The sequence below is a fragment of the Cyanistes caeruleus genome, chromosome 10 (assembly GCF_971803275.1).
Source record: "Cyanistes caeruleus chromosome 10, bCyaCae1.hap1.1, whole genome shotgun sequence".
Classification (NCBI taxonomy): Eukaryota; Metazoa; Chordata; class Aves; order Passeriformes; family Paridae; genus Cyanistes; species Cyanistes caeruleus.
In genome coordinates, this window is record NC_141710.1 from 16,529,423 (window position 1) to 16,557,250 (window position 27,828).

Consider the following 27,828-nt stretch of genomic DNA (forward strand, 5'->3'; position numbering starts at 1 on the left):
TGGCTGCGGGCTGAGTCTCTCCGGAGCAGGGCCTGGGCGGGGGCTCTCGGGGTTCTCTGGGTCCCCGTTTCTAGCGCCAGCACTGCGGGGAGAACCAGGGGCGAGTCCGACCGCAGGAACTGGCCCTTGGCGGAGTAGTGCTGGGCGAGGGAATTAAGTGCCTGCACACGAGGCCAGCGGGAGCTAGCAGCCCTCTGGAAGGGTGTGGCACCCTCACGACTTTACAGGGCGAGCGCGGCCTCCTGCCCGAGCGCACGTCCGGCCCACCCGCTCACTGACCGCAGCTACCATGCTGTCTCCGCCCCGCCACAGACTACAACTCCCAGCATGCCCTGCGCGGAAATGGAATTCCCGCCCCCGCCGCTCTGCCCCCCCTACGGAAGCGCACGCGCAGTGGAGAGGTGCGGGCGGGGCGCGCGCGCGGCGTCTCTGCAGTGCGCGGGGGGGCGCGGGGTGAGGGGGGGCGGCGCCGCCATCTTGGGCGCGGGGCGGCGAGCAGCGGCGGCGGTGGCAGTGGCAGGTGAGGCGCCCCGGCCCAAGCTCCGTGCACCGCCGGGCTACGCGGTCCTCGTCCCTCCTCCGGGCGGCTTCCTGCGGTCGGGCTCGCTCTGCGGCCGCGCCCGGGCGGTGGCCGAGCTGCCGCGGGTGGTGGCTCTCTGGGCGCTGGTTGGGGTCTGCAGGCCCAGGGGTGAGGAGGAGGCTGCAGGGCGAGGTGTCCTGCCCGCTGCCCTTGGGAGGGACGCGAGAGTGCCCCTGGAGCCGGGAGGGAGGGAGGGAGAGAAGCAGGGCCGCCCGGGAGGGCTTTTTCTGAGCTTCCTCTGAGGGGGTGCTGGGCGACCCCATCATTCATGCTCAGGGGGATTATTAACAGCTGTTAATTACTTCTCTTGCTGGAATACCTGTGTGGCAGCCCTGCGGTTCTGTACCGGGGGAGGGTGGGGAGAGGGTCGGGCTGTGTGTGGCACAGGAAGGCCGGCACCGATGCGTCAGGTCATTCTGAGCAAAGGTTTTTTTCAGTCGGATCGGGCTGGAACTTCACCGAAAATTATCTGCATGTACTACTGATCCAAACGTGAATTAGCTGGGTCATAGCTTGCATTCTGCTTCCTCCGTGGAAAACCTGCTGAGGCAGAACGCAGCGCTGCTGATGCCGAAGTGCTTATTCTGAGGCTTCAAGCAGGCTCCTGTCCAGCAGCTCTTCTGGATGCATTTCCACATCCATTCTTCCCAGGACTAGGTTTTTGGATTCAGTAAAAGTGCAAGAAGCGCAGCCTGTGTTTATCACCCAGTGCAGTTGACTTCTTTCCCCACTGGGAAATGACTTGCTTTTGATCTAGTGTTCTCTCCATAAGCTGTGTGAGTCCATGATCTGTTTTCTGCTTGCTGTAGTATGACAAAGCTGCTATCAAGTTTTAGCCTCAGGCTGCCAAAATCTGAGCCTGGAACTTGCCCAGATAGGTGAGTCTGGATGGCTTCTGTGGCTTGGAAGTCTCAGTATTGCAGGCTTCTAACTGTATATGGGCTCATGTGGTGTTTGGTTGGGCAATATTGACTTCAATGCTGTCAGAGCTCTAGCTACTTTTTTTTCCTATAGTAAAAGCTGTGTGTGTCCCTGTGAGTTTTGCTTGGAGGGACAATCTCAAATCTGAAGAGATGCTGACAAACTGTCTACTTCCATATTTTTCCTGTCAGAAGGGAGGCATAACTCCTCTTCTGTAGGAAATGCCATCTTACTGACATCTAGTGACAAAGATACCTGGTGTTCTTTGGGCTGCGGAGTGGCCATGTTCCAGGGAGAGCACTGGGATGTCTGAAGGGTGTCATGGCCGGCTGCTTCCTCATCCCAAAAGAGCACAGTCCTGGCTTTTGGGAAATTGAATCTTGAGGCTGTAAAGGGTTACATCTTGAGTTCTTTGAAACACGGGAGATTGGACATGCATTCTTGCTTGCTTGCTTGATACTATCTCTTTCCTTTTTTTTTTTTTTTTTTTGGTGGAACAGGAACAGTCACTAAACAAAACAGGCTTTATAAAGAAGCTTCCTGTAACCCTAGTTAAACTTTTCTTGCTTCATCCCTGCATCAAAAAAAGGTAAAGCTGAGACTGTCTTTTGCAGAACAATGTCTTGCACTGGTTTTCTAAGCTTATTCTACTGAAGACCATTAGAGTATTTAAAGGCTGTTCCTGGGGCCAGCTGGAGGATGGCCTGTGGTGCCAAAATATAATTGGTTTGTGAGGTAGAGTCTGCTTCTTTCCTTTAGTGAGTGACCTACTGAGTCAAAAGTTACTGGCAAGTCATGTATTATTTTGATCTTGGCAGGAGGTTGGCAGCTCAGCTAAAAACTGAGGCACAGAATGTGAAATGCAGTTATGTGCTCTCCAGTAAGAGTAGTGAGAGAAAAGCTGACACATCAGGGCACCTAGACCATTAGTGGTCTTCAGAATACAAGCTCTTACTCAAACTCCACTCTGTGCCTCTAACCTCTTCTGTTAGAAGACACATAGGAAGCAAATCACTTTTTCAGGTTTCTAGCTCAAGAGTAAAAAGCAAGTAGTTCAAACTGACTTTAGAAATGCTTTGGTAGAACAGGTAGAAATAGAAAAAGGCATGGGGGCTGTTCACATCAGGTTGGGCTCAAAATGTGGCAGAGAGGTATATTAAATGCTGTACCTGTGATGTTTTACTGGAGTAAGGGAGCTTCTTGTGTTTCCCTGTGTCAGTATTTATCTCTTATTACTCTTCAGACTGACTGTGTGCAGTATGGCATGAAGAAGTGGTCTGTAGGAGGAGAGCCTGGTAAGAGAACGTGCTTCTCTTCCTGCCCACTGGTTATGGGGATTTATGGGATTGTGTTTAAAATAGGAACAGTTTCTCTGAAACTGATGGGTTTATCTCAGGAGCTCTTTAGCTCAGGGTATGCCCCTTAAGTAAATTATGCAGCCTGTCTCCCCCAGGATGAGGTGATAGCAGCTACTCTTGTTTAAAACAAGTGCAGCCCATGACCTCCTGGAAGGTGGCTAAGGCAGCCCTCTAATCAAAGCTTAGATGCTCAGATTAGCTGGTAGGGTGATGGCATTGTTTTGAGCCTTAATCTTTTGTGTTGATAATGGCTAGTACTAGCTGAAAGGATGGTTGTTTTTCCAACAACTTCACTTTGCCAGAGCAGCTTGACTAATCCACCTTCTGCTTGAACTACTGTCACTTGTCCAAGATCATACTGATTTCTGGAATGCAGAAATGGCTGCATTTGGTGATTTGCCTTCAGTACCTCTCCTGCTTTCTTCCTGGATGAGAACTCAGCAGCTAATGTACCTTGAACTGCTTAGTTAGATAAGCTCATTAATGCACAGAAGTCTTACTTACTGTTAAGTCAGAACCCAAACTGTCTTTTAATAGACTACTGAAGGGGTTGGTTGCTTTACACCAGCCTATTAACTGACTTGTGATTGCTGTTTCCTGGATGTGCTCTGTAGATTACAGAAATCAGCATTGCTGTTTGCATTCAAACTTAAGTGATGTCTATGCTGTAGGAAACTTCTGGCCCCATAATGGGAGTGACAAAGTCCGAGTAGCTGGGTCTTGGGCTGACTACTGATCAACTTGTGTTTATTTGTACCCTATCCTGGATGGTACAGGAAACTCAGTGAAGCTCATGGCCTGTCTCACAGTAGGGCTGTGGCCAAAAGGGCTTTGCAGGTGAGTGGTAGTCCTGGTATCTGCTCATCCAGCCTCAGTCAATGGCTGGTTGAAGCCACCTGTGGTGCCACACTTTTCAGGACAGGTATCTCTGTGGTAAGAATATCACCCATTCAGTTGGCTTGGGAAAATACAGCTGATCCCAAAGCTGCCCCCTAAAATGAGTGGACAGATGTGCTCACTGGTGATGCTGCTGGTACTCATCAAATCCTGGCACAGTTGGGGTGATAATGTGAAACTGTAGTTATGTTGTTATGGGCAGCCTAAGAACTGCTGCAGTCACATTGCTCCTGAGCAGTTATTCTTGACCTGCTGTGTCACCACTGCACCTCTGAAGAGAGGATACAGAGGATTTGCTGAGCAGATGCTATGAGAGCAAACAGGCCTGGCTCAAGAGTTCAACTTCTTTCTATAGGCTTAGAGAAGCTGTCATGGAAGGATACAAAGAAATGTGTTTGTGCTTTCCTAAGGCAAAAATTCCAGTATACACCCAAAATTTATGGTGAATCTGGTGTCATTAGGCTTTAGGCACATTACATTGCTAGTGACACATTTCTTCCAGAGAGTTCCTGATCCTTCAGGAGCTAGAACCATTACTTCTTGCCTTGCATGTGAAACTGGAGTTAGTGCAGCCATGTTCCTTTTACCACTGAAGAAAACTGACTAAAAGTTAACTGTTTTTCCTAAGCAAATTTGAGCAGATCAGCTTGTTTGTTTTCACTTGTGCAAATACAGTTACAAAAGGCACAGAACTGTGTTCCAAAGTTTATGGTGTAGGTTGAAGTCACTGTCTCTCTTGGTGCAGGGAAGAGTTAATAATTTGTGTGGTTTCATATGAAGGACCTCAGATTATGGTACAAAGGTATTGGAGAAAATAACTCATTTGAATATCTGTGTATCTGGGATTTAGGCTACAATTCAGCTTAGACTTTCATATCCTAATGACTGATACTGCAGTTGTGTCTTACTGCTGGTGTGATGCTGTGGCTTCTCAATTAGAGAGACCATGGAAGGTTGCACTGAACAGAAACTGCAGCATTGGTACTGTGTGCTGTGGTGGTTCTGAAAGAGTTGCTGCAGATAAACAGCTGCAGAAGGAACAAACTGTGCTGGTTAGTTGATTCCTAACGTGTGCCTTGTTTAGTCTAAGAAAGCTCCGTGCTGCGTGTTGTTCATTTTTCTATAGCTATTATAAGTCAGAATTGATGAAGAGGAAATGGAAGAGGAAGTCTGGGCTCTCTCCTGCTGCAGGAGGGACATGCTGGATCTCCACTTGATAAGCGCAGGTTTAGTGCCTCATCTCACTAGGTAGCTCCCAGTCCAGCTACTTGTTGCATCCCATCATGTGTGAAACTGACAGTCCAGCAACAGGATCCTGCTGCCTGAGCTTGTGCTCCTGACTTCACCCATCCATTCCAAGTAGGAGTCACTGAAAGGATGAAATCTGACTTTTGGAGTCACCACCTGTTTTTACATCAGACCTACTAAACAGAGCATTTTCCATCTAATCAGCAGGCAAAAGCAGTTTTTCAGATATTCTGCTTTATTGTATCTTTATCTTTCTCTGGAGTCGCTTGGTTATGGTCTGCAGCTCACCTGCTGCAGACTGACTTCTGGGACTTCATCCAGCATGTCCTGGTGGTTTGACAGAGGGATGTTTATTGCATGTACCCTTTGCAGAGTGGGAGCAGAGACATGATTTGAGGCAAGTATGTGTGATTCATAGGAAAGTGCATCTTACTGTGTCAGTCATTGTAGGCCCAGCTAATCCTCCTGCTTTTCTGTTATGTAACTACTGAAATGCATTAAAATCTTTATCCCAGCCTTGTTTTTACACATATACTTTTTTTTTTTGTAGCTGGCTGTCTTAATAATGTAACTTTGCCACAATTTCTCTAAAGGTATATATTAATGCTCTTATCTTCACTTGGACAAAAAGGCATTCTGAAAAGTCATTTCCATGTCATTTTAACTCCTGGTGGTTTATAAGCATGTATACAAGTGTGTGGTCTGTCTATGATGTTCTTCATGCTCTTTTTCTGTTTATAGGTTGAAATGGAAGTATATGGGGATGTGAGCACTTGACAGGAGGGTAGGAAGCCTACTGACCTTTGGTATTTGTAGGAGCTGCATTAACATGTTACATCTACCGCAGTAGCTGCTTGAAGAACGCAAAGTGTGTTGGGAGAGGGCTGTTGTTCCTAAATTGAGGTGGTTACTCACCAACTGGTGTGAATTCAGCATACATGTGGATTATCCCTGTACCTTAACTAGAATAAATCCATCCATACTGTAAGTAGAAAACAGGGCTGTAAGCTACCGCTGTGGAGCAGGTTGCCATATGTTCGAGCCAGTGAAACAGAAGGAGTGGAGCTGCAAAGCTCTGAAAATGCAGTTGATGGATCATTAACCCAAAGGTTTCAGTAGAGTCATCCCGGTTTCCAGGCACTTGGTGGTAAACAGTTGAAGAAATGGTGGGCTTTGCTCTTAAGCTGTGTCTGACAGTGAGATATTAGGCTGAGGAAACTCAGAAACAGTGTAGAGCAAGCTCCCTAGAAAAGGCTGACTGGAGAGCAGCAGAATGAGTCATTGAAAGCTGATTGAGCAATGCTTTCTGAGTCATGTCGCTAATGCACAGGGAGCAGATGAACCCATCTCCTGTGCTGGAGTTTTTATTCTGAGGCCTTCTGATTCCAGCAGCCATGAGTCACTGAATATCAGTCTCAAATTAATTTCAGCCCTCTTCTCTGCAGTTCTTAACCACTGCAAGTACTAGGATCTTTCACTTCCATGCTTGATCTGTAAAGAAAACTATTAATTATTTTAAAAATTTGTGGAAGATTGTGCTGTGTCTGAGCTGTATCACTAAAATCCTCATTCTGGTTAGAATGTAACCTTGAAATAGTTGAAAGGAGTATCTGTGAAACTTGAAACACAGAGGAGGATCAAAACAATGCAGGCTTGTTTCCAATGCAGCCATTTCAAGGAGAGCAATTGTCATCTTGAAGAGCCATTCTTCTTGCTGAGCTTTAAGCAACTTTCTTTTGCATTCTGTCCTTTGTATAGCTTTCTTCTCTGTTCATAGATCTCTGGGCTGCTTACTCCACCTCTTGAGTTTCCAGCTGTGTGGACATGCTTCCATTAGCTGATGGAAGTAATTCTGTCATGGAGAAGAAGGAGTGTAGTCACTCTGATCTTGTGTCTTTGAGGGATGTAATGCAAGGTTTGAACAAAAGACTGGAATGTTGTCCATGTTCCCTGAACCCCCATCATGGGCAAGCTTGGTGAAGGCTGACAGAGAGCAGCCCTGCACCAAACTGGACTTGCTGTAAGTTGTGTTGATGCCACTGTGCTGTCTATGCTTGTGATGCCTGGAACTCTTCAGGATGCTGAACTGCAGAAGTTGAACAGACAAGGGAGATTTGCTTATAATTGTGTTAAAACATCTTGCATAGTTGAGACCTCCTTGTTCTCTGATGTCCTTAGATGGGAGTGCAGCCAGAGTTTGATACTGCATGTGTCCCTCAGCTACTGCAAAGAACTGACTGATGGCTGGTACAGTTGGGTAGGTCATCTAAAACCCTTCCCTTAGTCACCGGGTTTAGCCCATGTGACTTTGCTGGTACCTGGGAACACTTCACCAATTGTCTAACACAAATCATTAGGTAAATTGTACTTAAATGTGAATTCAGGTTTAATTTTTAAAGCTGTAGAATTGTGGGTTCTTTCAAACTTGAGGAGAATCATAACTCATATGGAGGCGTTCTGCTGCTACATGTGAAATGATGCTTGTACATGTCTCAGGTATGTATGGTTGGTTGCCCTTATAAAATAAACTATCAGAATGGTCCTGACCCTGTGGCCAAATTCGTATTAGTAGGGAAAAGTACAAGCTCAGGTGTTAACCAGGGCCTCATGTAGCACAGAGCCAGCCCCTTTCTGACTTTGAGCAATTTCGTTATTGAGTTGTTTCACCAGTGTAGTACAGCAAGCCCACATCAGCTGGCTGGTGGCAGATCTCTGCATACTTCTGTTTTGTACCATACAAGAATTTACAGTAAGAGCACTCCTGGTCAGTAGTTGTGGCAGTGGGATGTGTGTAGATATGAGAGTATTCAGAGTAGTAAGGGTAAAGTAGACCAAAGAGGTGCAGATGGGCTACAAAATGAAACTAAATCCAAAATACACAATTGTATAACAGTGCATATAGGAGGTGTGTGGATGAAGTAGCAGAAGCAGTTCTGGCTTCACCTGTATCTCTGCAGTATGAACCAATGCAGCTCTTAAATGTGCCAGTGGAGGTGGAACCAGGAGCTAACTTTGTATGGGCAGTCTAAACTTGAACTCCTCCTGGGATATTTTGTATAAAGAGGAAGCCTAGCATATCATTGCATTGATGAAGAATTTTTGAAGACTAAAAGCCTTTGAATCATGATCCATCTACTCTCCATCAGACATGCTTTTACTAACATGTAAAATGAGGAAGCAGCGAACTCTGTTGCCTGGTACTGTGATGCAATTAAAAATGCTGATTTTTTTTTGCCTGTGACTTCAGCAAATCTGTTACAGAATGTGTTCTAACCTAACATACAAGAAAGCATGGCATCATTGTTTCAGTCAACATTTAAAGTTTGTAGATCTTCCTAAGAGAAGGCTTTTAATTTCCAGTGCAAAGTTTGATCAGCAATCTTCTACGTGTTTTATAGTAATGCAGTAAATATTCAAATCAAGGCTTTTTCAAAAAGTGATTGGCTTGTCATGCTGGCAAAAGGCTTTGTCTTGTGTATGCTGCATGTCTGATCCTGTTGCTCATCAAAGCAGACATTTCCTTTCTACTAAAAATAGTGAAACAAATAACTTAAGCAGTATTAAAACCCAAGAGGGAGATTATTTTTTTTTTTTTTAAGACTAGGATGTGCTTTCTAGGATTTTTCTGGAAAGGGTTTGTAGGATTCTTGTGATCCAGCTTTGACCAGTTGCATAAGCTTCCAGGAAGCTGCTCTATACAATGCAAGTCTTAAAGAGAATGCAGGAACTCTTCACCTTTGATTGCAATAGTCCATATCTGAATGTGGAAGCCAGCACTGTAGAAGTCTGAAAGCGCATGCTTGTTTCTTATCTGGAGTGAGAAAACTAGTAAATAGGAAAGAATTTTCTAGAGTGGGCAACAAGTTGCTTTCACTGCCATAATGTTTCTCATTTTTTTTCATTTTTTGGCCTGTGTGAATGACCTTGTAAATGTTCCAGCATCTCCCTGTCTTGTTGGGCAGCTGTGTCCAGTTCTCCATGTTTTGGGTTTCAGCCCTGTACGTTACCTCTCCGTGTCCTTTTCATGTCTGTGAGGGCTGTGTGTGCTTTGTGTGAGTAGTTGTAAGTCTGTGGTACAGCCACTTCCTTAAGTCTGAGAAACTGGGTTTGTTCGGTTGACCAGTGGGATTGTCTTCAGCTGTGGGAATGTTGGTGTTGCTGCCCCTACAGTTTGTAGCCTTGGTCATGAAATAGCAAGCAGCCATAAAAGGCTTTTCCCACTCTAACTACATGGGAATCTTGGAGCTGCCTATGCCTATAGGTTTGGTTACAGAGACTTAGAAGTAAATGAAATACTTGTATCCCAAAGTTATAAAGTGTTGCAGTTGGGAATGGAAGAAAAACATATTTGAAAACCTGTTCTGTGCTAATTGGAGTCTTAGACGTGACAATATGTTTGTGACAGTGCCACAGGAAGCCACTGACAAATGGCAGAAGACAGCCTGTTAGTAGCCAGAGATACTTGACCAGCAGAATGGGGGGAATAAAAGCCACAAAGGTCACTACTGAGCTTTGGGAAAACTACTTGTCTCTTTCTGTTTTGACTTAGCTGACTTTTGGGCTCTTCTTTCCCCTTGTAATAAGCAGCCATCTGGAAGCTGAAGACCTGTAGCAGGGAAGTACAAGTAGTGTTATTCTTTGAGTACTCACTAGATATAGCTAAAAATGTTGGTGTAAAGGTTTAGGAAGGCTGAAGTTTCTTTTTTGTCTTGCTGAAATTTAAAGTAGTGCCTGCAGTGTAAACCTTGGTTTAGCACAGAACTCACATCTGCTGTACTTCCTTCAGATGGGCAGCTACTGTATTTTATTCAGTGTAACTTCTAGAGGATACATTACTCTTGATAATCCAGAAGTTCTTTAGTCCCTCTGATGTGTGTATTGGTTTTGTGTTCTCTTTTTTTCCTGACCTTTGAGGTGATCCAAGGCTGGGTCACTTTAACTTTGTCATTGCAGCGTTTCTGAGCAGACACATATCGGTTCATTGTCAACATCTGTCTCTAGGTTGGCCTCTCCCTATCCTCTTCATCCAGCCCAGACTAGTGGGTGTAGGCTAACCCACCCAAAGAGCAGTGTGGAGATGGTTGTTATCTAATGCTTTGCAGTGCTCAAGCTAAGCAGCTCCTGTGTGATCACCCCAAGGCCTGTCCTGTTAGAGTTGCAGTTCTCTTCTGGGGACTAAGCCAACCAAGCAGTTGCTGCCTGTGTGTGTTATGACTTTGACCTGTGTGAATAAGTGTGACCTAAGTGAATAAGAGTGCCTAAAACTCCAGGAATGGGATCTGGTGAATTAGCTGTATAATACATTTTTTAAAGTCTTCTGTATCAGTAATGTCTACCCTATTAATAATATCTAATGTCTTTGGTGAGAGTTTTGGAGCTCTTTCCAAAGCAATCTTCCTTTGAAGAAAGAGAAAATTAGCAGTTTAGGAGGGTAACTTCTGAGGGACTGTCTCCCAGTTTAGCTGGGTTATGATTGAGGTTATTCCAGTGGTACCTTGTGGCCAAATGGCTCTCAGTTTGAATTCTGAAGTGCAACTTGATATGGCTGCTAGGGATTAGCAAAGGCTCTTACAGTGATGTGTAAAAACTATGTAAAAGTGGTACTAAACAGAAATGTACTTGCTGCTGGGAACCCCCTGTCATGTGGTGATAGGCTTGGACATGTGAGACATTTGTGTGACCTGCATGTAAAAAGACTTAGGAATTTGTGTCTGATTAATTTTGCATCTGATTTATATCTCGGTAGTTAGGGAGATAGACACTTTATAGTAGAAGTGAAGGGTCTGATTTGCTTGTAGTTCCAGGCCTGTGTTCTTTCTCACATTCAAGAGGTATGTTTTGGATACTTGTCCTTGAGGCTTAATCTGTCCATACTGCTTTTTGGAATGAGAAGTAAGACAGCTTCTATTTCAGTGCCAATTTTAAGCTTTAGTCCTGGCTGCAAATTGTTTTTATACAGCCTACTTATATATGCTCTTACTTGCTTTAGGTATTAAGCAACATGGGAAGTGAAGACTAAAGTTCCATCATGATCGGAGGCTTGTTCATCTATAATCACAAAGGAGAGGTTTTAATCTCTCGTGTCTACCGGGATGACATCGGGTAAGTGCTTCTGTTGCATCCCCAGTTTTTGCATTTTTGTCTCATTTTGGTGCAGTAAACAACCCAGAGCTGCTTTGTTCTGCATTAGCTGTGCATGCATGTAAGACTGCAACTCAACTTGCTGCTCTAGGCTTAGCTTAGAAAAAAGTTTAAGCCCTGGTCACCTACACTGAAGGATGGCCTGCAGCCAAACCTGGGACTTTGTTTTGGATGGTAGGGATCTGGCCATTATGTCAAATGCTTCAGCAGCATGGACTGCCACTGTGGGAGCTACCTCAGTGTAATCACTAAAACTTTACAGGAGCAGTAATGTGAGAACTGTCTGCCACACATGATAGCCAGGGCTTTGAATTAGTTTCAGGCACTGATGTCTAACATTAAGTGCAGGCATGCAGGAGACTGTGGTCTTGGAAAGTTTTATCTGCAAGCAGTCTCATAGCAACCATGGCTGTACTACTACAGCTGACTTTCTGTCCCCCAGCTTTGTATGGCAGCCTTGTGAGAAAAGCTTACATTCATTGGGTAACTAAAGTTGTGAGAAGCCTTGAAGACCTTCAGTAGATTGTAGGTGTCTTGTTGCACTTCCCCCAAGTGTTATGATGCTCACTTAGACTAGATCTATGCAACCCTTAGGCTGCTAGTTTCCAGAAGGTATCTTACTAAAAATATGGTGTCTTGTAGGCAGTGGATAGTGCTGTAGGGAACTGTAAGTGATGGTGCTGCTTGGGCTGAAAACCTTAAATTGAAGGATTTTGTGCAGAACAGTACTCTTTCTAGTGGGTTTTCATTAGTGCAGGCATTAGGTGGAAGTTAGTAATTAACCTGGCAGTTAAGACAGAGCTGATGGAGGCAGAGCTGTGGTAGGTGCAAATTCAAAGTTCAGTGAGAGAGAGCCTTCAGGCCAATTTAGAGGAAAGTAGTTTGTACCAGGTCTCCACAATAATCAGTGGCAGGATGTGCTGCAGAATAACTTGTTGCTATAAATTACAAAAAACTGTCAAGCCAGTCTGCCTTCAGACTACTCTGGTCTGAAGAGTATAGCCCTTCTGGTTATGGATTGTCTAGTGGAGGTTACAAGTTGAGGTAGTAACTGGTCAAGGCTTGTACTGTTTCATCAAGCGAGCAGTCAACACAGTGTCTGTAATGAGGCTTCACCTAATGAGCTTTTGAGTCTCTTGGCTTTTTCTAGGTCAGCTAAGGTGAAGTAGCTGTTCTAAGGTTGACTGAGTTATTCCAGGACTTCCACACATAGCTGAGTAGCTGTTCTAAGGTTGACTGAGTTATTCCAGGACTTCTACACATAGCTAAGCCAAGGAAGCATTGTATTTCTCAAGCAGAAAGCCAGTGGCTATGATGCTTTGCCTCTTCTGTACAAACTCTCATAAGTCTTCAGTACTTCTTAGCTTAAGCTCTTCAGAGCAATTCATATGACAGGACTGACTTTGTAAAGCTGGTATCACAGTGACTGAGCCAAGCCAGTCTGGATTATAGGTAACTTTGGAGAATATTTCAGGTGGGGGCTAGGGACACTTTCACTGCAGTTTCTGGCAAAAATATTTTTTTGTGGCTTGCAAACTTGAAAAACGTACAAAATTGTTCTCAAACTGATGTTTATTCAAGAAGGCCTTTTGATTTAAATGGCATTATGGCTGTGGAGATGCAAACTGGGGAGCAAAGTAGGTATTTTTAATAAGACTTTCTATTGCTTTTTATCTTGGCTCATTTCTCTTACAGAGTGAGTGCCTTATGTTCAGTACGTGATAAAGTACTTCCTGCTGCTTGGCCAGACAAAGCTAGAAAATGAGATTTCCTGCCTGATCCTATCTTTTTCATTTGGCAGACTGCCAAAATATTCCCGTGTTTTCTCTAGGACTTGAGGAGTTGCTGTTCCTTTCAGTGAAATTATCCGCGCAGTTCTTGTGAAAGTGTCAGTCTTGTGACTTAGGTGGAGCTGGTGTTGGCTGTTAACCTAACTTGCTCCCCAAGGTACTGGATTTCTTCTCAAACAGGCCTTCAGTGCTGGTTTGGATTTTTTTTTAAACATGTAGCCTTACAGAAAAATTTGTTATAAAATGGCTATGTCTCATCTTGTGGTGTCATCAAGAAACTTAGAGTCTTTCAGTTTCCTAGCCTGAATATTAGCATTAATGCCAGGTCTGCTTAAAATTTTTAATATCCTAACCCTCAGTGGGAGGTAAGGAAAGTAATAGGCATCTTACTGTAGTTTGTACTCAGTGGTGTAGCTGTCTCTAACCAAACAGCTGAGTGATAGACCTATAGCATACTATACACTTAGTTCCTAAGCAGAAGTGCTGAGGGTTGAACCCACCCTGCTTGTTGGGAGGAAGTTGGAAACTATGTAACTGCTCCCTATCTTCATGTGTGATTGACCCATAAGACTCCTTAGTCTTGGCCATTGCCTTTGGCATTCTGAAGCCTCAGTTTCCAAGCTGGGGGATATTAAAGGTCATCTGTGGTTATGAGAACACCTCCCCTTGCGCAGTTTAAGGGCCTTAAAAAGCACATACTAGCTCAGATGTAATGACCAAAGTGATGAACAACGAGGATATCCTTCTTTTGACTCCGTTAAAGGCAGAAGTATCACAAAACTTGAACTTTCTTTGCTTGCAACTTAGAATGGCTTTGGTGCATGTAGCGCATCTGTCCATACAGCAGCTAGCTGCATGTATAAGCAGCCTTATGAAAAAAAAAAAAAAAAAAAAAGGCAAAACACCATGCATATAATTCAGGATACCATGGAGGGTTCCGCTGTAATTTTTGAGTGCCTTGTTCTTCAGTGACTTAGTTGTTGGAGAACCTACCTGCATTTAAGAATGCAGCTCTGTAATAAAACTTAAGCTATTTGAAACTGAGCAGCTTACGTGACAAATTGCATGCACTTTAAATGTAATAGGTGTTTGGTTTCTGAGCTTCTAATACATCACGTCAGCTTCGTGGCTCTTGATCCTTAAGGAAAAAGTGCAAGCTGGATAGAGCAGTGTCTGAATCTGCAGGATGTGCCCTATCTCTCCAGATGTGCTCCAGCTCTATCAAACTTGCTGTATTTCCTGTTGGCTGGACCAAACCAGAAAGCATCAACCCAAATACCTTCAAATGAGGAATACTGTCATAGAAATTTCCACCCAGACTTGTAGTCCTGTCCTGAGGCAGACTGGGAAGAAGATACCGGATACTGTGCGGTCCCCAGGTGATGCCTCTGATTGAGGTTTTGGGGTTTCTCCACACCAAGGCCTGCTACCTATATTAGCAGAGCAGACTGGGTATCACTGTTGTGATACAGGTGCAGCTCACCTGGACTAAATGCCAAGTTAGCCCTAAAGTTCAGCCAAATGCAAACCTGTCCATGCTGACAGCCTGACCGTGGCATGTCAGTGTTGTACCTTGCGAGGGCTTCATTGCTGCTGTAGCTTGTTTCTGTCCATCCAATACCACCTTGGACTTTTGTGCCAAGGAGCAGGGGGAGGGGGTGCTGATTGGTCTCTTCTTATCTCTTTGGATTCATTGTGCCTTGTGTGTGTGTTTCTAACCCTTTCTCTTGTTGCTGTCACTCCTCCTTTCTCCGCTGGCGCCATTTCTGTCCATCCCATCTCATTGGCTGCTGTAGCAATAGGTAAGAGACGCGTGGTAGGCCATGACTGGCACTGCACAGTGGGCACCTGGTGTGCTAGCAAAGCCTCCCTGACCTGAGGCTTCTCCTGTAGTATGCACCAGTCTGGTGACTGGTTCTGGTGCTACTTTTAGTGGGTTAGAATTGTGGCCAGGAGGGCTAATGCTCCAGAATAAGCTGAATTTTTCCATGCAAGGCTTATTGGAGGGGAGGATTTGGGCTTTTAGATATTGTTATTTTGTAGTAGATTAAATTATTTTCTTATGGAAAAACTAAAGTAGAAATGAAATATTATTTTAACTCCAACTTGCAAACTTTCTGGAGCAGTAAAACCTGAGAAGTATTCAAAAGCCAGAATTTTGTTTATGGGGGAGTGTGTTTATTGGTGAAACTTCTACATATGTCCCCAGACCTTCAAGGACCAAACACCTGCTGTGGTAGCATATGTTCCTTTGAATATCCTTTGTTTTCTAACTTAGAGCTGTGTGTTGGATTGTTGACAACCCTCAGTGCCTACAAGCATTTGTATGCCTGTATCCTTGCTTGCAAGGATGATATTACTGTCTGCTCTCAAACATGTTTCTGCATAATCAGTACCATGGCCTTGATGGTGCAGTCAGACCCCCTGTTCTACAGAGTGTCTGAGAGTATGAGTAATAAAGCACGACTAAATGAGTCTTGGCTTTGTGCGTAGACTGTTGCTTTAAGTTTGGTCATGTCATATAAGGCACTTGGGCTTCCTTCCTGTATTCGCAGGCTTGGTGGATTTAATTTGGGAAGTTTATTCTGACTTGCAGTTACAGGATAAGGAGACCAGTGTGCAAGAGCTGGCATCCAGTATGTCACTTGGAATCCTTGTGTAACAAGGAGGGCTTTTTCCCCCTGTTACTAGTGTATAGACAGTTTGGGTCAAAGAGGGCAGCACCTATGGGCAGCTTGCACAGCACTTTTTCAGCACTGGGCAGAACCCTTGGCTGTAAATGGTCCTGGACCATGCACTGACACGTTGCATTGTGGGGACTCTTGAGTGCAAGACACCTGTTCTGAAGCAGAGCAGTCTTGAGGTGACGTGGAACTGGAAAGCTAACGGTGATACTAATCCTCCTGCTGCTTTGAGCCTGCCCTCCAAGGTGTTTGGAGTATGGAGGTGAGCTGGATCTGAGAACTAAAGCTCCCTTCTGGAGTGTACCTGGGCACTAGCATCTCTTGGGTGGCCCAGGCCAATTTTGCTGTTTTTTCCTTGCTTGTATGTCTGGGAGAAACTGCCATTGACACATATCTTGGGAGACTACAGCTTGCTTTGGGGCAAGAGTGTGAAGGCCTGGGCATGCAGAATAGACAATAATTAGGTGTTTGGTCAAAACTGGACTCTTTGATCCATATGTTGCTAATGTGTTTGTTTCCAGCTATGACAATCAATTGAGAGTGTTGTCAAAATTAATTGAAGGGAAAGTTTCTTTGTCATCTTACTCCAGATGGAGGTTTGCTTCTCCTTCTGACAACAGTTACACTGTAGTCCAAGCTCCCTAGAGACCAGTAGCACTCTCTCCTTGAACTTGTACAGAATTTAGTGTCTAACTCTGCTCAGAGCCTTCACTTGTCCCTCTTAGAGACATCCCCAGGCACCCTCCCTAGGTGAGCTTGGTGTGTGTAGTTCAGTGTCTGACCGTAACGGCATGTGCAGCCAGCTGGTTTCACATTTGCCATGCTGACTCGTCTTTGGTGGTGCTTTCGTAGGCGCAATGCCGTGGACGCGTTCCGCGTCAATGTCATCCACGCACGGCAGCAGGTGCGCTCGCCTGTCACCAACATCGCCCGCACAAGTTTCTTCCATGTCAAGCGCTCCAACATCTGGCTGGCTGCTGTCACCAAGCAGAATGTCAACGCTGCCATGGTATTCGAGTTTCTTTACAAGATGTGTGACGTGATGACTGCCTACTTCGGGAAGATCAGTGAGGAGAACATAAAGAACAACTTTGTGCTGATCTACGAGCTGCTGGATGGTGAGATGTTTCCCCTATATATTGTGGCCTATTGCACTTGGTCATTCTGAAATCCTTAGCTTAGTATGATGTAGTAACAATCCTTGAAGTATTTTTAACATGTGTGGCAGAGTTCAAAATTACTTGTTCAGCTTTCTAACGCCACCTGTACTGCAAATGTGAATGGTACCTCAAGCCCATAACCTTGTCCTGATTCTCTTCCCTGAAATGTTGGGATCTGTGCACTTGTACAGCAGACAGCTGGTACTGGAGCTCAGCTTCTGAGGGGATCCTGTGTAGATGTCAGGCTTTCCTTACCCCAGGGTATACAGTGAGGACTGTCAGTAGCACCTCTAAGGCCAACTGGTGCCCAGGTGGCTCTAGCAGTGTATGGAAGCAGTCACCCCAAGCTTAAGTTGACTGCCCATATAAGTTGCCTTTTGGGCTCAATTCTGAGCAGAAGGAAATCAATAAAACCCAATGTGCTTTGTCCCAGCCCTACCCTCCTGCACTGATACAGCTCCACATTTCACCACAGATTTAATAACAGTGTCCCTTCAACTGCTTGTGATATTAGCCTGCTTGTGTAGGTTGCCCTTCAGCTGCTCCTGTTTCACGAACATTTTGTGTTAGTTACCTTTCAATTTGTTTCCCAGACAAGGCACCACATGTGTGTCCTGGGATTCTTAGCCAAGGGTCACAGTGACTGATGTTTTCCCTGTTTCCTCAGGGCAGACCAAGAGACTGCCCATTCTCTGCTTTGGTCAGTCACTGCTGTCTCCTTGGAGGCACAGTGAGCTCAAACCTCCCGTGTTGCTCAGTATCATGTTAGTGGTCTTCTTTCCCCTCTAAATCTCTTGTGGATTGTTCCCTTCCTCTTTGAGGGGAGTAGGTGTGTACTGTGCACTGTATAGTTAACATCTGTTTCCCTCCTGCACTCATTCATCCTGCAGTGCCACTACTCAGCTGTTGTTTTGGGTTTTATTACATTTTCATAAGAACAAAACTTTTTTAAAAAAGCTACAAAAATAAAATTGCTGTAGTGTTGTATGAACTCTCTATTGCCCCTTGGATGTTTTTGGGAAAACTCAGTATGCCCTGTGCAGATGGCTAGGTTAGTTGATACTTAGTCCTGAGGTGTGGTTGTGTTTAAAAGCTGGCAAATTCATCACTTGCACAGCTTTCCATCACCCCTCATCTCCAAAGTATTGCTTTGGAACTCAGTGTAGGAAGAATGATTCTTTTCTCTTGGTAAGGAATGCTACAGCAACTTAGCCAGAAATTCAATGTGTAAGCAGTATATGTGCACTAGTTGCCTCTCTCCTTATAGGACAGTTGGCCTAGTTGATGTGTTTATGCCTTGTAGCTCTGAACTAACCTGTTACCCTTCTATAGAAATCCTGGACTTTGGTTATCCTCAGAACTCTGAAACAGGGGCCCTGAAGACTTTCATCACTCAGCAAGGCATCAAGAGTCAGGTAATCAGAGGAATTTGGGGTACAGCACTACTCTGCTGGTTAGTTTTTGTTAAGCCCATTCAAGAGAGTATGATCTTAATTACCATCTAACCATTTGGACCCATATGGAAGGGAAGGTGCCTGAATAGATTGAGAACACCCTGGCATGGGTGTATCTCAGTGGCACTTTTTTTTGAGTGTCCCTGCACTGTGTTACCTCATGTTCCCTGGTACATGATAAGATGCAGGAGGAAGAGCCTGGAGCTAGGATAATGTCAGTCCCTTGGATGTAAATATGATTGCTGACTTCAGGCTCTGCTCTGTGTCAGCTTCTGAGAGGATAAACAAATCTACCTGCCGAACTAGAAGTAGCTCTTTTGCATGTGAATCTCACTGAGCAGGTCTGTTTTCCACCAGAGCTGTTAGGATTTCATGCCTGCCTTATAATGAAGTATTCAGCCTTGTGAATCTTGCTGTTAAATCACGCAGCTCAGGTTGCTCTGTCTCTGCCTGTAACATCCTTGCAGGTCAGCGTCAGTACAGCCTGAGCTTTCTTAGGTTAGAGATGAGAATCTCTGTTGTGCTTTTAGCATTGTATTAACCCTTGCAACAAGGTTTACATGGAGTTAAAAGATAAAGACCTGTTGGGAAAAAGATGGTTAGTTAGACTGGTTTGGGGAATGTATTTAAACTAACTCTAATCCTACTCCAGGTACAGCCCTTGAAACTAGGCTTCCTGTCTCATAAACTCATGCTTAACCTCTGAATTCAAAGAAAACTCATAGTCTGTTTCTCATGTCCCCAAGGAATATTGTCAACCTTGTCCATATGTGCAAGTCAATAATGAGGACTTAGCCAAAAAGTTTGTCCTCTCCCCTGCATAGCAATGAGTCAGGAAAAAAAACCTGTGAGTCTGTAGTGAGGCAGTCTGTGGCAGAGTAAAGCTTCAGCCGTAGGTACAAACAGAGGCAAAGGGCTAAACAAGAGCCTACCTGGTGACTGTTCTTGTTCAGGTTAGCGGAGGTCAGTCTCTGGAGGCTCTGTTTCAACTCAGTTCATCAGCACTGATTTCCTGAGAATTCCTTTATAAACTTAATCTAGTAAGAAGACTAACTGCATTTTCAAGAGGAGGCGAGAAAGAAGCTGCCCCTAAGCAACATATTTCCTGCTAGAACAGCAAACTGTTTTGCAACATGGCCAGATGTGAGTGCATCCGGTCTCAGTCCCCATCACGAATCCTAGTGTAAATCTCTGGCCTTCTGCAGTCTGACAGTTTGGGCAGTCAGCACTGAAGATAGCTGAATCAGCTCTGGTTCCTAGAAAAACTCAAAACTTACCACCACCCTCACTTCCTTCCTTCCCTTGCTCTTTTTTTTTGCTTTTGTTGGTTTTAACAAACTCTTGTGCTGTTTGTGTGCAAACCACTGTCACAGCATCATGCTTAATTCAACACCAGGTTTATTACTTTCCTTACAAAGAGGAGTTTGGTTTTCAGCTTTACACAAGTAAGCAGTTCTTCTGCTCAGTATTGGAATTTTGTTCCAATTTGTTGCAGCCCAGTTCAAAAACCAGAAGTAATCCATTGCAGGCACAGGATGGTAAGGGCACCAGTTGAAAGAGTACTTGCCATGTTTCCTTGTCTGCTCTCTACTCTGATACTTCTAGCCTTCAGCTCCTTATTGACCTAAACTTAGTGACTTACCCATTCACACAGGTACCCAGGAACAAAATCTGGGTCTGAACAGTCTGTCATCTGTGTTCCCTATCTTTGCTTAGTTCCTGATGATGCTTTCCTTGAGCTTGCGTCCTGAGGAATTTAAGGAGCAAAATCCACTTACAGCAGACTTTCCAAACTCAACTTTTTGATTTTATTCTCTGTGAAAGATTGAAGGCATACTGAGCTGTTGTGCTCTGAATGCCCTCCCTGTATGGCTACAGTGGTTTTTCCAGAGCAGGTGATCTTGAAATTGCAAGATCTGCTTTATTCTCTTTGAAAGCATGCCTGAAACTGCTGCACAGCTTACCAAGGAATTAGCTGTGTGCTCTGGGAATGGAGTGATATGCCACACAGGTTTTAAAAGGTGTTGATATGCAACACAATTTTATTTCTAGTCCCTACAGTTGAAGTAGCCCACTACCATAGATCAATGTCCCTTTGGAAGACAGAGCACTGGATATTAAATCTACATGTTCTTCTACAGCTTGAACAAAGCATTGAACAAGGCAGTGCTTTTTTTGTGGGACAGACAAGAGAAGTACTTTGTGTACTATATTGAGCACTTTGCTAGGCAGTTCTCAGGGGATATAAAACTGTCTCTTCGATGATATGGCAGTGGCTGTGCTTGCTCAGGAACTGACCATGTCTGTGGCAAGAGAATGTGTAAAGCTGGGATCATGCACTGCCACCCTGTGGGCCCACTGCAAGGCTGCTGTGGGAGAACCCCCTTGTGTCTTGTGCAGTTGTTGTGGTGGAAGAGCAGAATTAACAAGGATACCACTTTATACAGGACCCAAAGTGTTTGGTATTTCTCATAGTTTGGGTATCTGTGACATGGTAGACATTCAGGATTTGCATTAGGAACACCAGCATGAGTCTGCTCTGTGTCGAAACATTATTGGGAGTGGTATTTTGCCTGTCTCTCCTCTGCTCCATCTTGCATTGAGATTGTCAATAATGGGCCAAGTCTGAAAATTCATTTCACTGCTTGGAGCGCTGGGTTTCCTGCAGGGAGCCAAAGGTCAAAACCCCTCATCTTGTTTGTGCTAATTAGCTACCTAATTAACAAAGAGCTGACCTGCTTTTTTCCTGTCCTCAGGTAGCCTTAAGCCTAATCTGCCTCTTTCTCCCTTCCTCCCTTCTCTTGCTATTGACCTGCTTGCCTGTTAACCCTGTCTACACTGCACTTACTACTATACACTTCTTGACTTCCTGCGTGTGACTGGACCCCATCTCTAGCATCAGGTAGGAAACTTCTCTGTGCCTCTCAACACAGCCCTTGGTGCTTTTCAGAGGCTTAGAGCCTGGGTGCTGTTAGATGCATTTTGGGTTAGTGTTGGTATGTAACTCTTATGACTGCAGTTATTAAGAAACAGGTCTTGGGGATTAGCTCTCTTGTGGCCCTGGGGTTTCATGTTGGATAATGGTGTGAATTGCTACATCAGTCTGTTTTAAGCTTCTCTGCTTAATATGGATTGATGTGACAGTCTGAGACATGATTTGAATGCTATTGGTGGAGCCCATGCCTCCCTGCACTAACAGGTAGCCTAATGGACTTGCTAACAAAAGAGAACAATGTTCCCTGCTGTTGCTATGACCGGCTCTTGGTTAGGCATAGAATTCGATGTTCTGAGGAGAGAATGACCAAATCATGTGAGGTGCTACACCTCACCTGTATCTAAATGACTAAAGCATTTATGTGTAATGGCAAGTGTTTGCTCTTAGATTCAGAGCAAGGTTTCTTAGTCTTTGAATTTATTTAGAGGAATTTATTTATGTCTAAGATGTCATTTCTTCTCTTCAGACCAAGGAAGAGCAGTCCCAGATCACCAGCCAGGTGACTGGACAGATTGGATGGAGACGTGAAGGAATCAAATACCGTCGCAATGAACTCTTTCTTGATGTGCTGGAGAGTGTGAATCTCTTAATGTCCCCACAGGGTAAGTAGAAGGTGTTGAGCTGGCATCCTTCTCCTGCTCAGGGTTTGTGAGTGGTGACTCTTGAAAGTGTTCTGAACTCTGATCTTCTCTAACTAGGTCAGGTTTTGAGTGCCCATGTCTCTGGCAGAGTGGTGATGAAGAGTTATCTGAGTGGAATGCCAGAGTGCAAGTTCGGCATGAATGACAAGATCGTCATTGAAAAACAGGGCAAAGGGACTGCGGATGAAACGGGGAAAAGGTAAGAGGTTTGGACCTGGTGACCACTTGCCACTGGGGACTTTTATAAAAGGGCAGCCCTTAATAGCTTTTCTGATCTGACAGACAAAAAGCTGGGTTTTTTTTTTTTCTTCCCTTCAAATGGTACTGCTAATGTTGGGTAGATCAGTTGTCATGTCCGCCTGAGGGCCTCAATACAGAGGGCTTCTCTACAGTTCTTTTAAGTATTAAGAGTCAAACATAGTTTAAAGTGTAGAGTTATTGCACCTGAAAACGCTTCCCAAGACGGGTTTTCCTAGAATCTGTATCTCTAGCAGTTTTGCTCAGTGCAGAGAATCTGAATCATAAAAACAGTAGCAGTGGTCCCAAGAAATAGTGAAAGAATCCCTCTGCCTGCTTTACCTGGACTGTTCCTACAAATTGGAACAAAAACTGGGGAAACCCCTCCTGCTGATTACAGGTGATCAATGGCTTGTGAGTAGGAGACACATGCTTTCTGAGAGCCCAGCTACCCTCCCTCCCAGCTGCACCTCAGTCTCCACTGAAGGTGGAAACAGCTCTTAATGCCTTCTCCAGCTTTCCTGCTTGGGGTGAAGAGATAAAAAGCAAAGGGATTGCCACTTTCGTCTCACTAACCATTTGCAATTCATCTGTATTTCTCTTGGTTGTTTTGTTTTGTCGTTTTTTTTTGCTGACCCCCAGTGAATTGGGAAGGTAGATAATCTGCTTCAGCTTTGTGTGCACTCTGCTCTCCCCCTGTCTCTTGCTTTGTGTGACTTATGCATGTAACCTGGATCTCAGACACTTTCCATGGTGGTTCCTGTAAATGGAGCTGAGCTGCTGTTTGCCTTTTCTCTCAGAACCAAGCCAAGAGCTATCGCTTCACTGTCACCTTTAAGCCATCTTTCCTGAATCTGAATTGAGCTAGTAAAATGGATGAGCCTGTGATGGCTGATGACCCCAGTGAGGATTTTCTCTAGTGAAAATATCAACTGCACAGGCCTTCAAGAGTCAGTACACTGTCCCAAAGCTTCTGTGTCAACTGCTTTTGCCAGTAAATACTCTACTTCTTTGAGTTTCAGAAGTAAGATGGACAGGGATCTTGGTAGGTTCTTGCTAGCTGTGATTATCCAGTGGGCATTTCCAGCTTGGAGATGTTACTCTCCAGAAGCATATAGTTAGAGGTGACCAAAAGGGACAGCTGCTGTCAGTTGCTTTTTGGGACCTAGCCTGTGGCAAGGCTGACCTGGAGTAATGCTGCCTGAGACCTGGAGCAGTCCTAGGCAGAGGGCTTTCCTAGCTGTTATCCAAAGAAATACAAATTAGCTGGCTAATGTTGGTTGTCATCTAGGCAACAGGTTAGGAAAGACTAACTCCTCCTTTTGAAGCACAAACCACACCACTGGTGGTAGTGTAACTAGACAGCCAGTCAGCCTGGGGTCAGTCTGCTTCCCTTTTTTGTAGGTAGTGGTGGTTCCTAGGGCAGCTAAACCTGCTGTAGTTCTCACACTATCTTGGCATATGGGCATGGCTGTCCTGTTGCTTCCAGCAGTTGAGGCAGCCTAGATACCATAGTAATACACTGCACCTTCTCTACACTGCTGCCTTCTCTGTTGCTCCTGCCATCTGGTCCCTCTCAGTAGCTGAGGGGTTTTGGCTGGCCTAGGACCTGTATTCTCAGGAATTAGTACCTGGCACAAGTTCAGTGCTGGCAGGTTAGGCTGGTGCACCTACATAGACAGGTGGTAGCTCTTTAGATTTTTAGGAGAGATACAGACTTGTATGTCACAATATTGTGGTTTTGGCGATTTGGTTCAGAATCACCTGCTGGCAGTGTGGAAATGAACAGCTGTGAAGAGATTTCTGGACAGGAGGACTCTGAACCTGGCATTTCCTGGCTATGTGGCAGTGGGATAGCTTTGTGGACAGGAAAGTGTTTTCTCTCCTTTGAACTGTGCTGTGAGAAGACTTGGGCTAGCAGAATTGCCTTTGCAGTACTGAGTGCTGCTGGCAGGTACACCCAAGCATTGTGTTGCTGGCTATGACAGAAGGGTACTCTTCTAAGCTCTCTCATCTTTGGGGAGAGGAGAGAGAAAATTCTTTCAACCAAGCTTCCTGAAATATGATTTTTGTATGGTAAAACAAGGAAAGTCTGAGCCAAGAGGCTGCTGTCCCCTAAATCTCTCCCTGCCTCCCCATTTCCTGGACACCTGCGATGGCAATATGCTCTGTAGAGTAGTTTCTGCCTGGACAGATTTTGACTGCACCAAGGTACCAGAGCTGCAGCTTGTGCTTCTCTAACTCTGTTTTGTGTTTTTAGTGGCAAACAGTCAATTGCCATTGATGACTGCACTTTCCACCAGTGTGTAAGGCTCAGCAAGTTTGATTCCGAGAGGAGCATCAGCTTCATTCCACCAGATGGAGAATTTGAGCTCATGAGGTACTGTGGGTGGGGGGTGAACAGGCTGGTGTTGGCATCTGCTTCCTGCTACAGTAGTGTTGCTGCTCCCAGGCAGTCTTGCAGCCCTTGAGCACTTAGGAAATACATACTTACCCTACCTTTTCAGAGTGGAATCTCTAAGTTGTCCCAGAAATCCATCTGTTACAAATGTGGAAGCCCAGCTGCATTTAGTTTTCTTTGCCACAGTCATAGTGTTGGATGTGGGTTTTCTTGCTTTTGAGCTTGCTGTATCTGTTGTTTTTAGTGTTTAACACTGGTGTCCTTGAACAAGGCTGTTGACAGGAACCAGATATAAAACTTGAGACATAAGAAGCCATTGCTGCCCTACAGCAGCACAGATCATAACTGCTGTTTCCCTCTGGGATGTTTGCCTTTCTGGCTGATGTTTCTAAGCTATTTGCCATATTCAGAGAGTATCTCTTTAGGAGGGTGATACAATTTGAGGTGTAAGGGAGTTAACTCCTCCTCAGAGTTCACTGTAGCTTCCATCCCTGCAGATACCGAACCACGAAGGACATTATCCTTCCCTTCCGTGTGATCCCACTGGTGCGGGAGGTGGGCCGGACTAAGCTGGAAGTGAAGGTGGTGATCAAATCAAATTTCAAACCTTCCTTGCTGGCCCAGAAGATAGAGGTAAGAGAAGAAAAATCAGTGGTATCTTGTGCTTAGAAATCATGCTTCTAGTTTACATCTGCTGTGCTGGAGTCCTCACAGATGAGTCTTCAAGCTTGAACAGGGCTAAAAAAGTGAACTGAGTATCTCTTAGATGTGTGGTGCTGCTGTGCTGTGGGAGGGAGCTGCTGTAGAGTAGGGAGGTGGGAGCTGTTTTCATTTGCACAGCCACCGTGGCAGGGGCAACTCATTCCATCCCTGCAGCAACTGTTCACTTAGTTTTTCAGGCACTGTGAAAATTTCATGTTCTGTCTGCATGATCTGATGGTATGCCAGACAGGCAGCAGGCTGTGAGCTGTGAAAGACAGGCTAGGGATGGCTTTGCAGTTTAGTCCTCATCTGAGAAGGCTTACTGCTGCAAGGTTGGGCTGTCCAGAGCCTGCTGCAATGCCTGGCATCCTTCCTGAGCTCATCTTCCCAATGTAAGCCAGGATTCCTGCAGCATGGAGATCTCTGCCCTGTTCTTTAGTGACTTTTTTGTATTATGGAATTGTGAACCTGTACTTCAAAGCAAGAAACTGGAGAGGTAGCCTAGGATGCCTTGTGGTAGCTGATGTTCTCTGGGCCCTGAGCTGGGAGAGACAAGGCCCAGGGGGTCCAGGACAGACCATCTGAAACTGCTCAAAATGCCCAGGCTGCAATCTCCTTGCCCCTGCTTACCAGACTGTGCTTCCAGGTCCGGATCCCAACACCCCTCAATACCAGTGGAGTGCAGGTCATCTGCATGAAAGGGAAGGCAAAGTACAAGGCCAGTGAGAATGCCATTGTTTGGAAGTAAGTGAGCATGTTGGGACGGGCCTGCAGGGGCAGGTCTTGGGGAGGCAGGCTCTGTGTAGTGCTCCTGTCTGCCTTGAGATTACGTAGTGAAAAGGAGCATAAACTTTGGCACCTTCTCACTTCTGGGCTTTCTCCAACAGGATAAAACGTATGGCTGGAATGAAGGAATCCCAGATCAGTGCGGAGATTGAACTGCTGCCCACCAATGACAAGAAGAAGTGGGCTCGGCCTCCCATCTCCATGAACTTTGAGGTGAGTACCTGTCTGCCTTTCAGGATACACCCAACCTTGGAGAAGCTTTGTCAGTCCCTCTTGGGAGTTACACAGGTTTGAGCATTCCCTGTGACAAGCTGACAGGTGAGGTCAGCCAGATGGCAAAGCTAATGGAAGAAAATTGCCCTTAGAGCCGCAAGAGTCTGGCACCATGCATGCAGGGAGTAGTGAAGGGAGCAGTGGCTCTTAATGTCCATTTCTAGATGCCAGGGGTCCTCTGGCATTTGTGTATGGAGAGCATCTTACCCCCATTCCAATGCTCTCTGTTGCCTTTCCCTCTCTCAATAGGTCCCATTTGCACCCTCTGGGCTGAAGGTGCGCTACCTGAAAGTCTTTGAGCCAAAGCTGAACTACAGTGACCACGATGTGATAAAATGGGTGAGGTACATCGGCAGGAGTGGGATCTACGAGACCAGATGCTAGCCCCAGCAGGCTGGCAGGCTCCCTCTTCTCCAAGCCATGCTCTGCCTCTCCTCGGTCTTCAGCTACATTCAGAGATGTCTGCCTGGCCCCTCAACGCAGATTGAAAGACCCCGTGGCTCACCCCGGGAGCGGACTCGCCTGCCCGTGTTCAGTTACCACCCTTGCTGCAGATGAAGTTCAGAACCCAGTCGTGCGCAGGGGTGCAATCAGCCTCCTGCTCCCTGTCCCAGGGTGGGCAAGGGCTAGTCTAACTCCCATCCTCTCGTGATCTTTCTAGGGAACGTCCACCATTAAACTCCTCTTCTGTTGGTGTCTCACTACTTGCATCATATCCTAGTATTTTTGAAGTTCTTGTGCATATGTACTCGTAGAATAGACCTAAACATAGACTGGACAAATCTGAGTTGAAGTTACCCTGGCTTCTGTACTAGCTATTGCTGTTGTGGTAGATGTTGCTGGAAAGTCTGAGATGTCTGGGGTGGTGAGTTTGTTGGGTCCCCACCACAGGAGATGGTTGGCTCACCAAATCTCACCACCACCTTATTTCTTGCAAAGTTGTCAGTATAGAGTCCTGCCGTGGGAAGGTTTGTGACCAAAAAGGATGAGGGTTTAGGCTCTTGCTGGTGTGTATGTGGGTGGCACAGCATTTCAGGTCCTTGTAGCATTTGCCCCTAGCCGCTGCTGGCTTGAGCCAGTCTGTCCTTTCCAAACAAATTGGAGACATGGCCCCACTGTCCCAGGGAGTGTGGGTCAGCTGAGCTCTGTCAGGATGTGAACAGGGTCTGTCCTCGGGGATCTCAAATGCAGTTGGCAGTAAGAGCCCCCTGACCCAGCTTGCCCTCTCCAAACTTCTACCAAATGCTTCTGGGTCATAGGAATGCTGCTGCAACCCACAATCCTGCTTCTGGTAGTGTGGTCTCCATTTTGTACACTTTGTGATTTGTCCAGCTCTGAATCTAATAAAGTATGTAGAATGGAGAAGGCTGCCTGCGCTGCTGTTTGGGACTGGTGCTGCAAGTGCCTGGGCCTGGGCCACAATGTCTTGGGGCTTGCTTGTGCTGCTTCCCCAGCCCTGGGCTGCTTGGAGGCTAGTAGGTGAAAAGGACAAGTGATGCTTTTGTTTCCAGCTCTGTCAGTGCTGCAGTTCCCTGGAGAAAGGAGGATGTTCTGGAATTT

The 27,828-nt window shown here is 45.5% G+C and overlaps 1 protein-coding gene across 5 annotated transcripts; it reads left to right on the plus strand.

The window, feature by feature from the left end:
• Positions 1-353: 353 nt before the first annotated feature.
• Positions 354-27,630, plus strand: AP2M1 (adaptor related protein complex 2 subunit mu 1). Of its 5 annotated transcripts, XM_086844710.1 has the most exons (12): positions 1,395-1,458; positions 2,002-2,090; positions 10,994-11,106; positions 16,472-16,737; positions 18,112-18,194; positions 21,695-21,830; positions 21,927-22,068; positions 24,367-24,486; positions 25,005-25,140; positions 25,856-25,953; positions 26,097-26,208; positions 26,518-27,630. In XM_086844710.1, the coding sequence occupies exons 3-12, from the start codon at positions 11,033-11,035 to the stop codon at positions 26,650-26,652; spliced, it is 1,302 nt and encodes a 433-aa protein (XP_086700836.1). In that variant the 5' UTR covers positions 1,395-1,458; positions 2,002-2,090; positions 10,994-11,032; the 3' UTR covers positions 26,653-27,630. The 5 variants fall into 5 exon arrangements, with proteins under 5 accessions (XP_086700832.1, XP_086700833.1, XP_086700831.1 ...); XM_086844706.1 differs by lacking the exons at positions 1,395-1,458; positions 2,002-2,090 and adding an exon at positions 354-401; XM_086844707.1 differs by lacking the exons at positions 1,395-1,458; positions 2,002-2,090 and adding an exon at positions 448-688.
• Positions 27,631-27,828: the final 198 nt, after the last annotated feature.

Coding starts and splice junctions, on each gene's coding strand:
- AP2M1 (XM_086844706.1), top strand. CDS start 11,033: ATGATCGGAGGCTTGTTCATCTATAATCACAAAGGAGAGGTTTTAATC. Junction 22,069..24,366: donor GCGGATGAAACGGGGAAAAG/GTAAGAGGTTTG, acceptor TTGTGTTTTTAG/TGGCAAACAGTCAATTGCCA. Junction 24,487..25,004: donor GGAGAATTTGAGCTCATGAG/GTACTGTGGGTG, acceptor CCATCCCTGCAG/ATACCGAACCACGAAGGACA.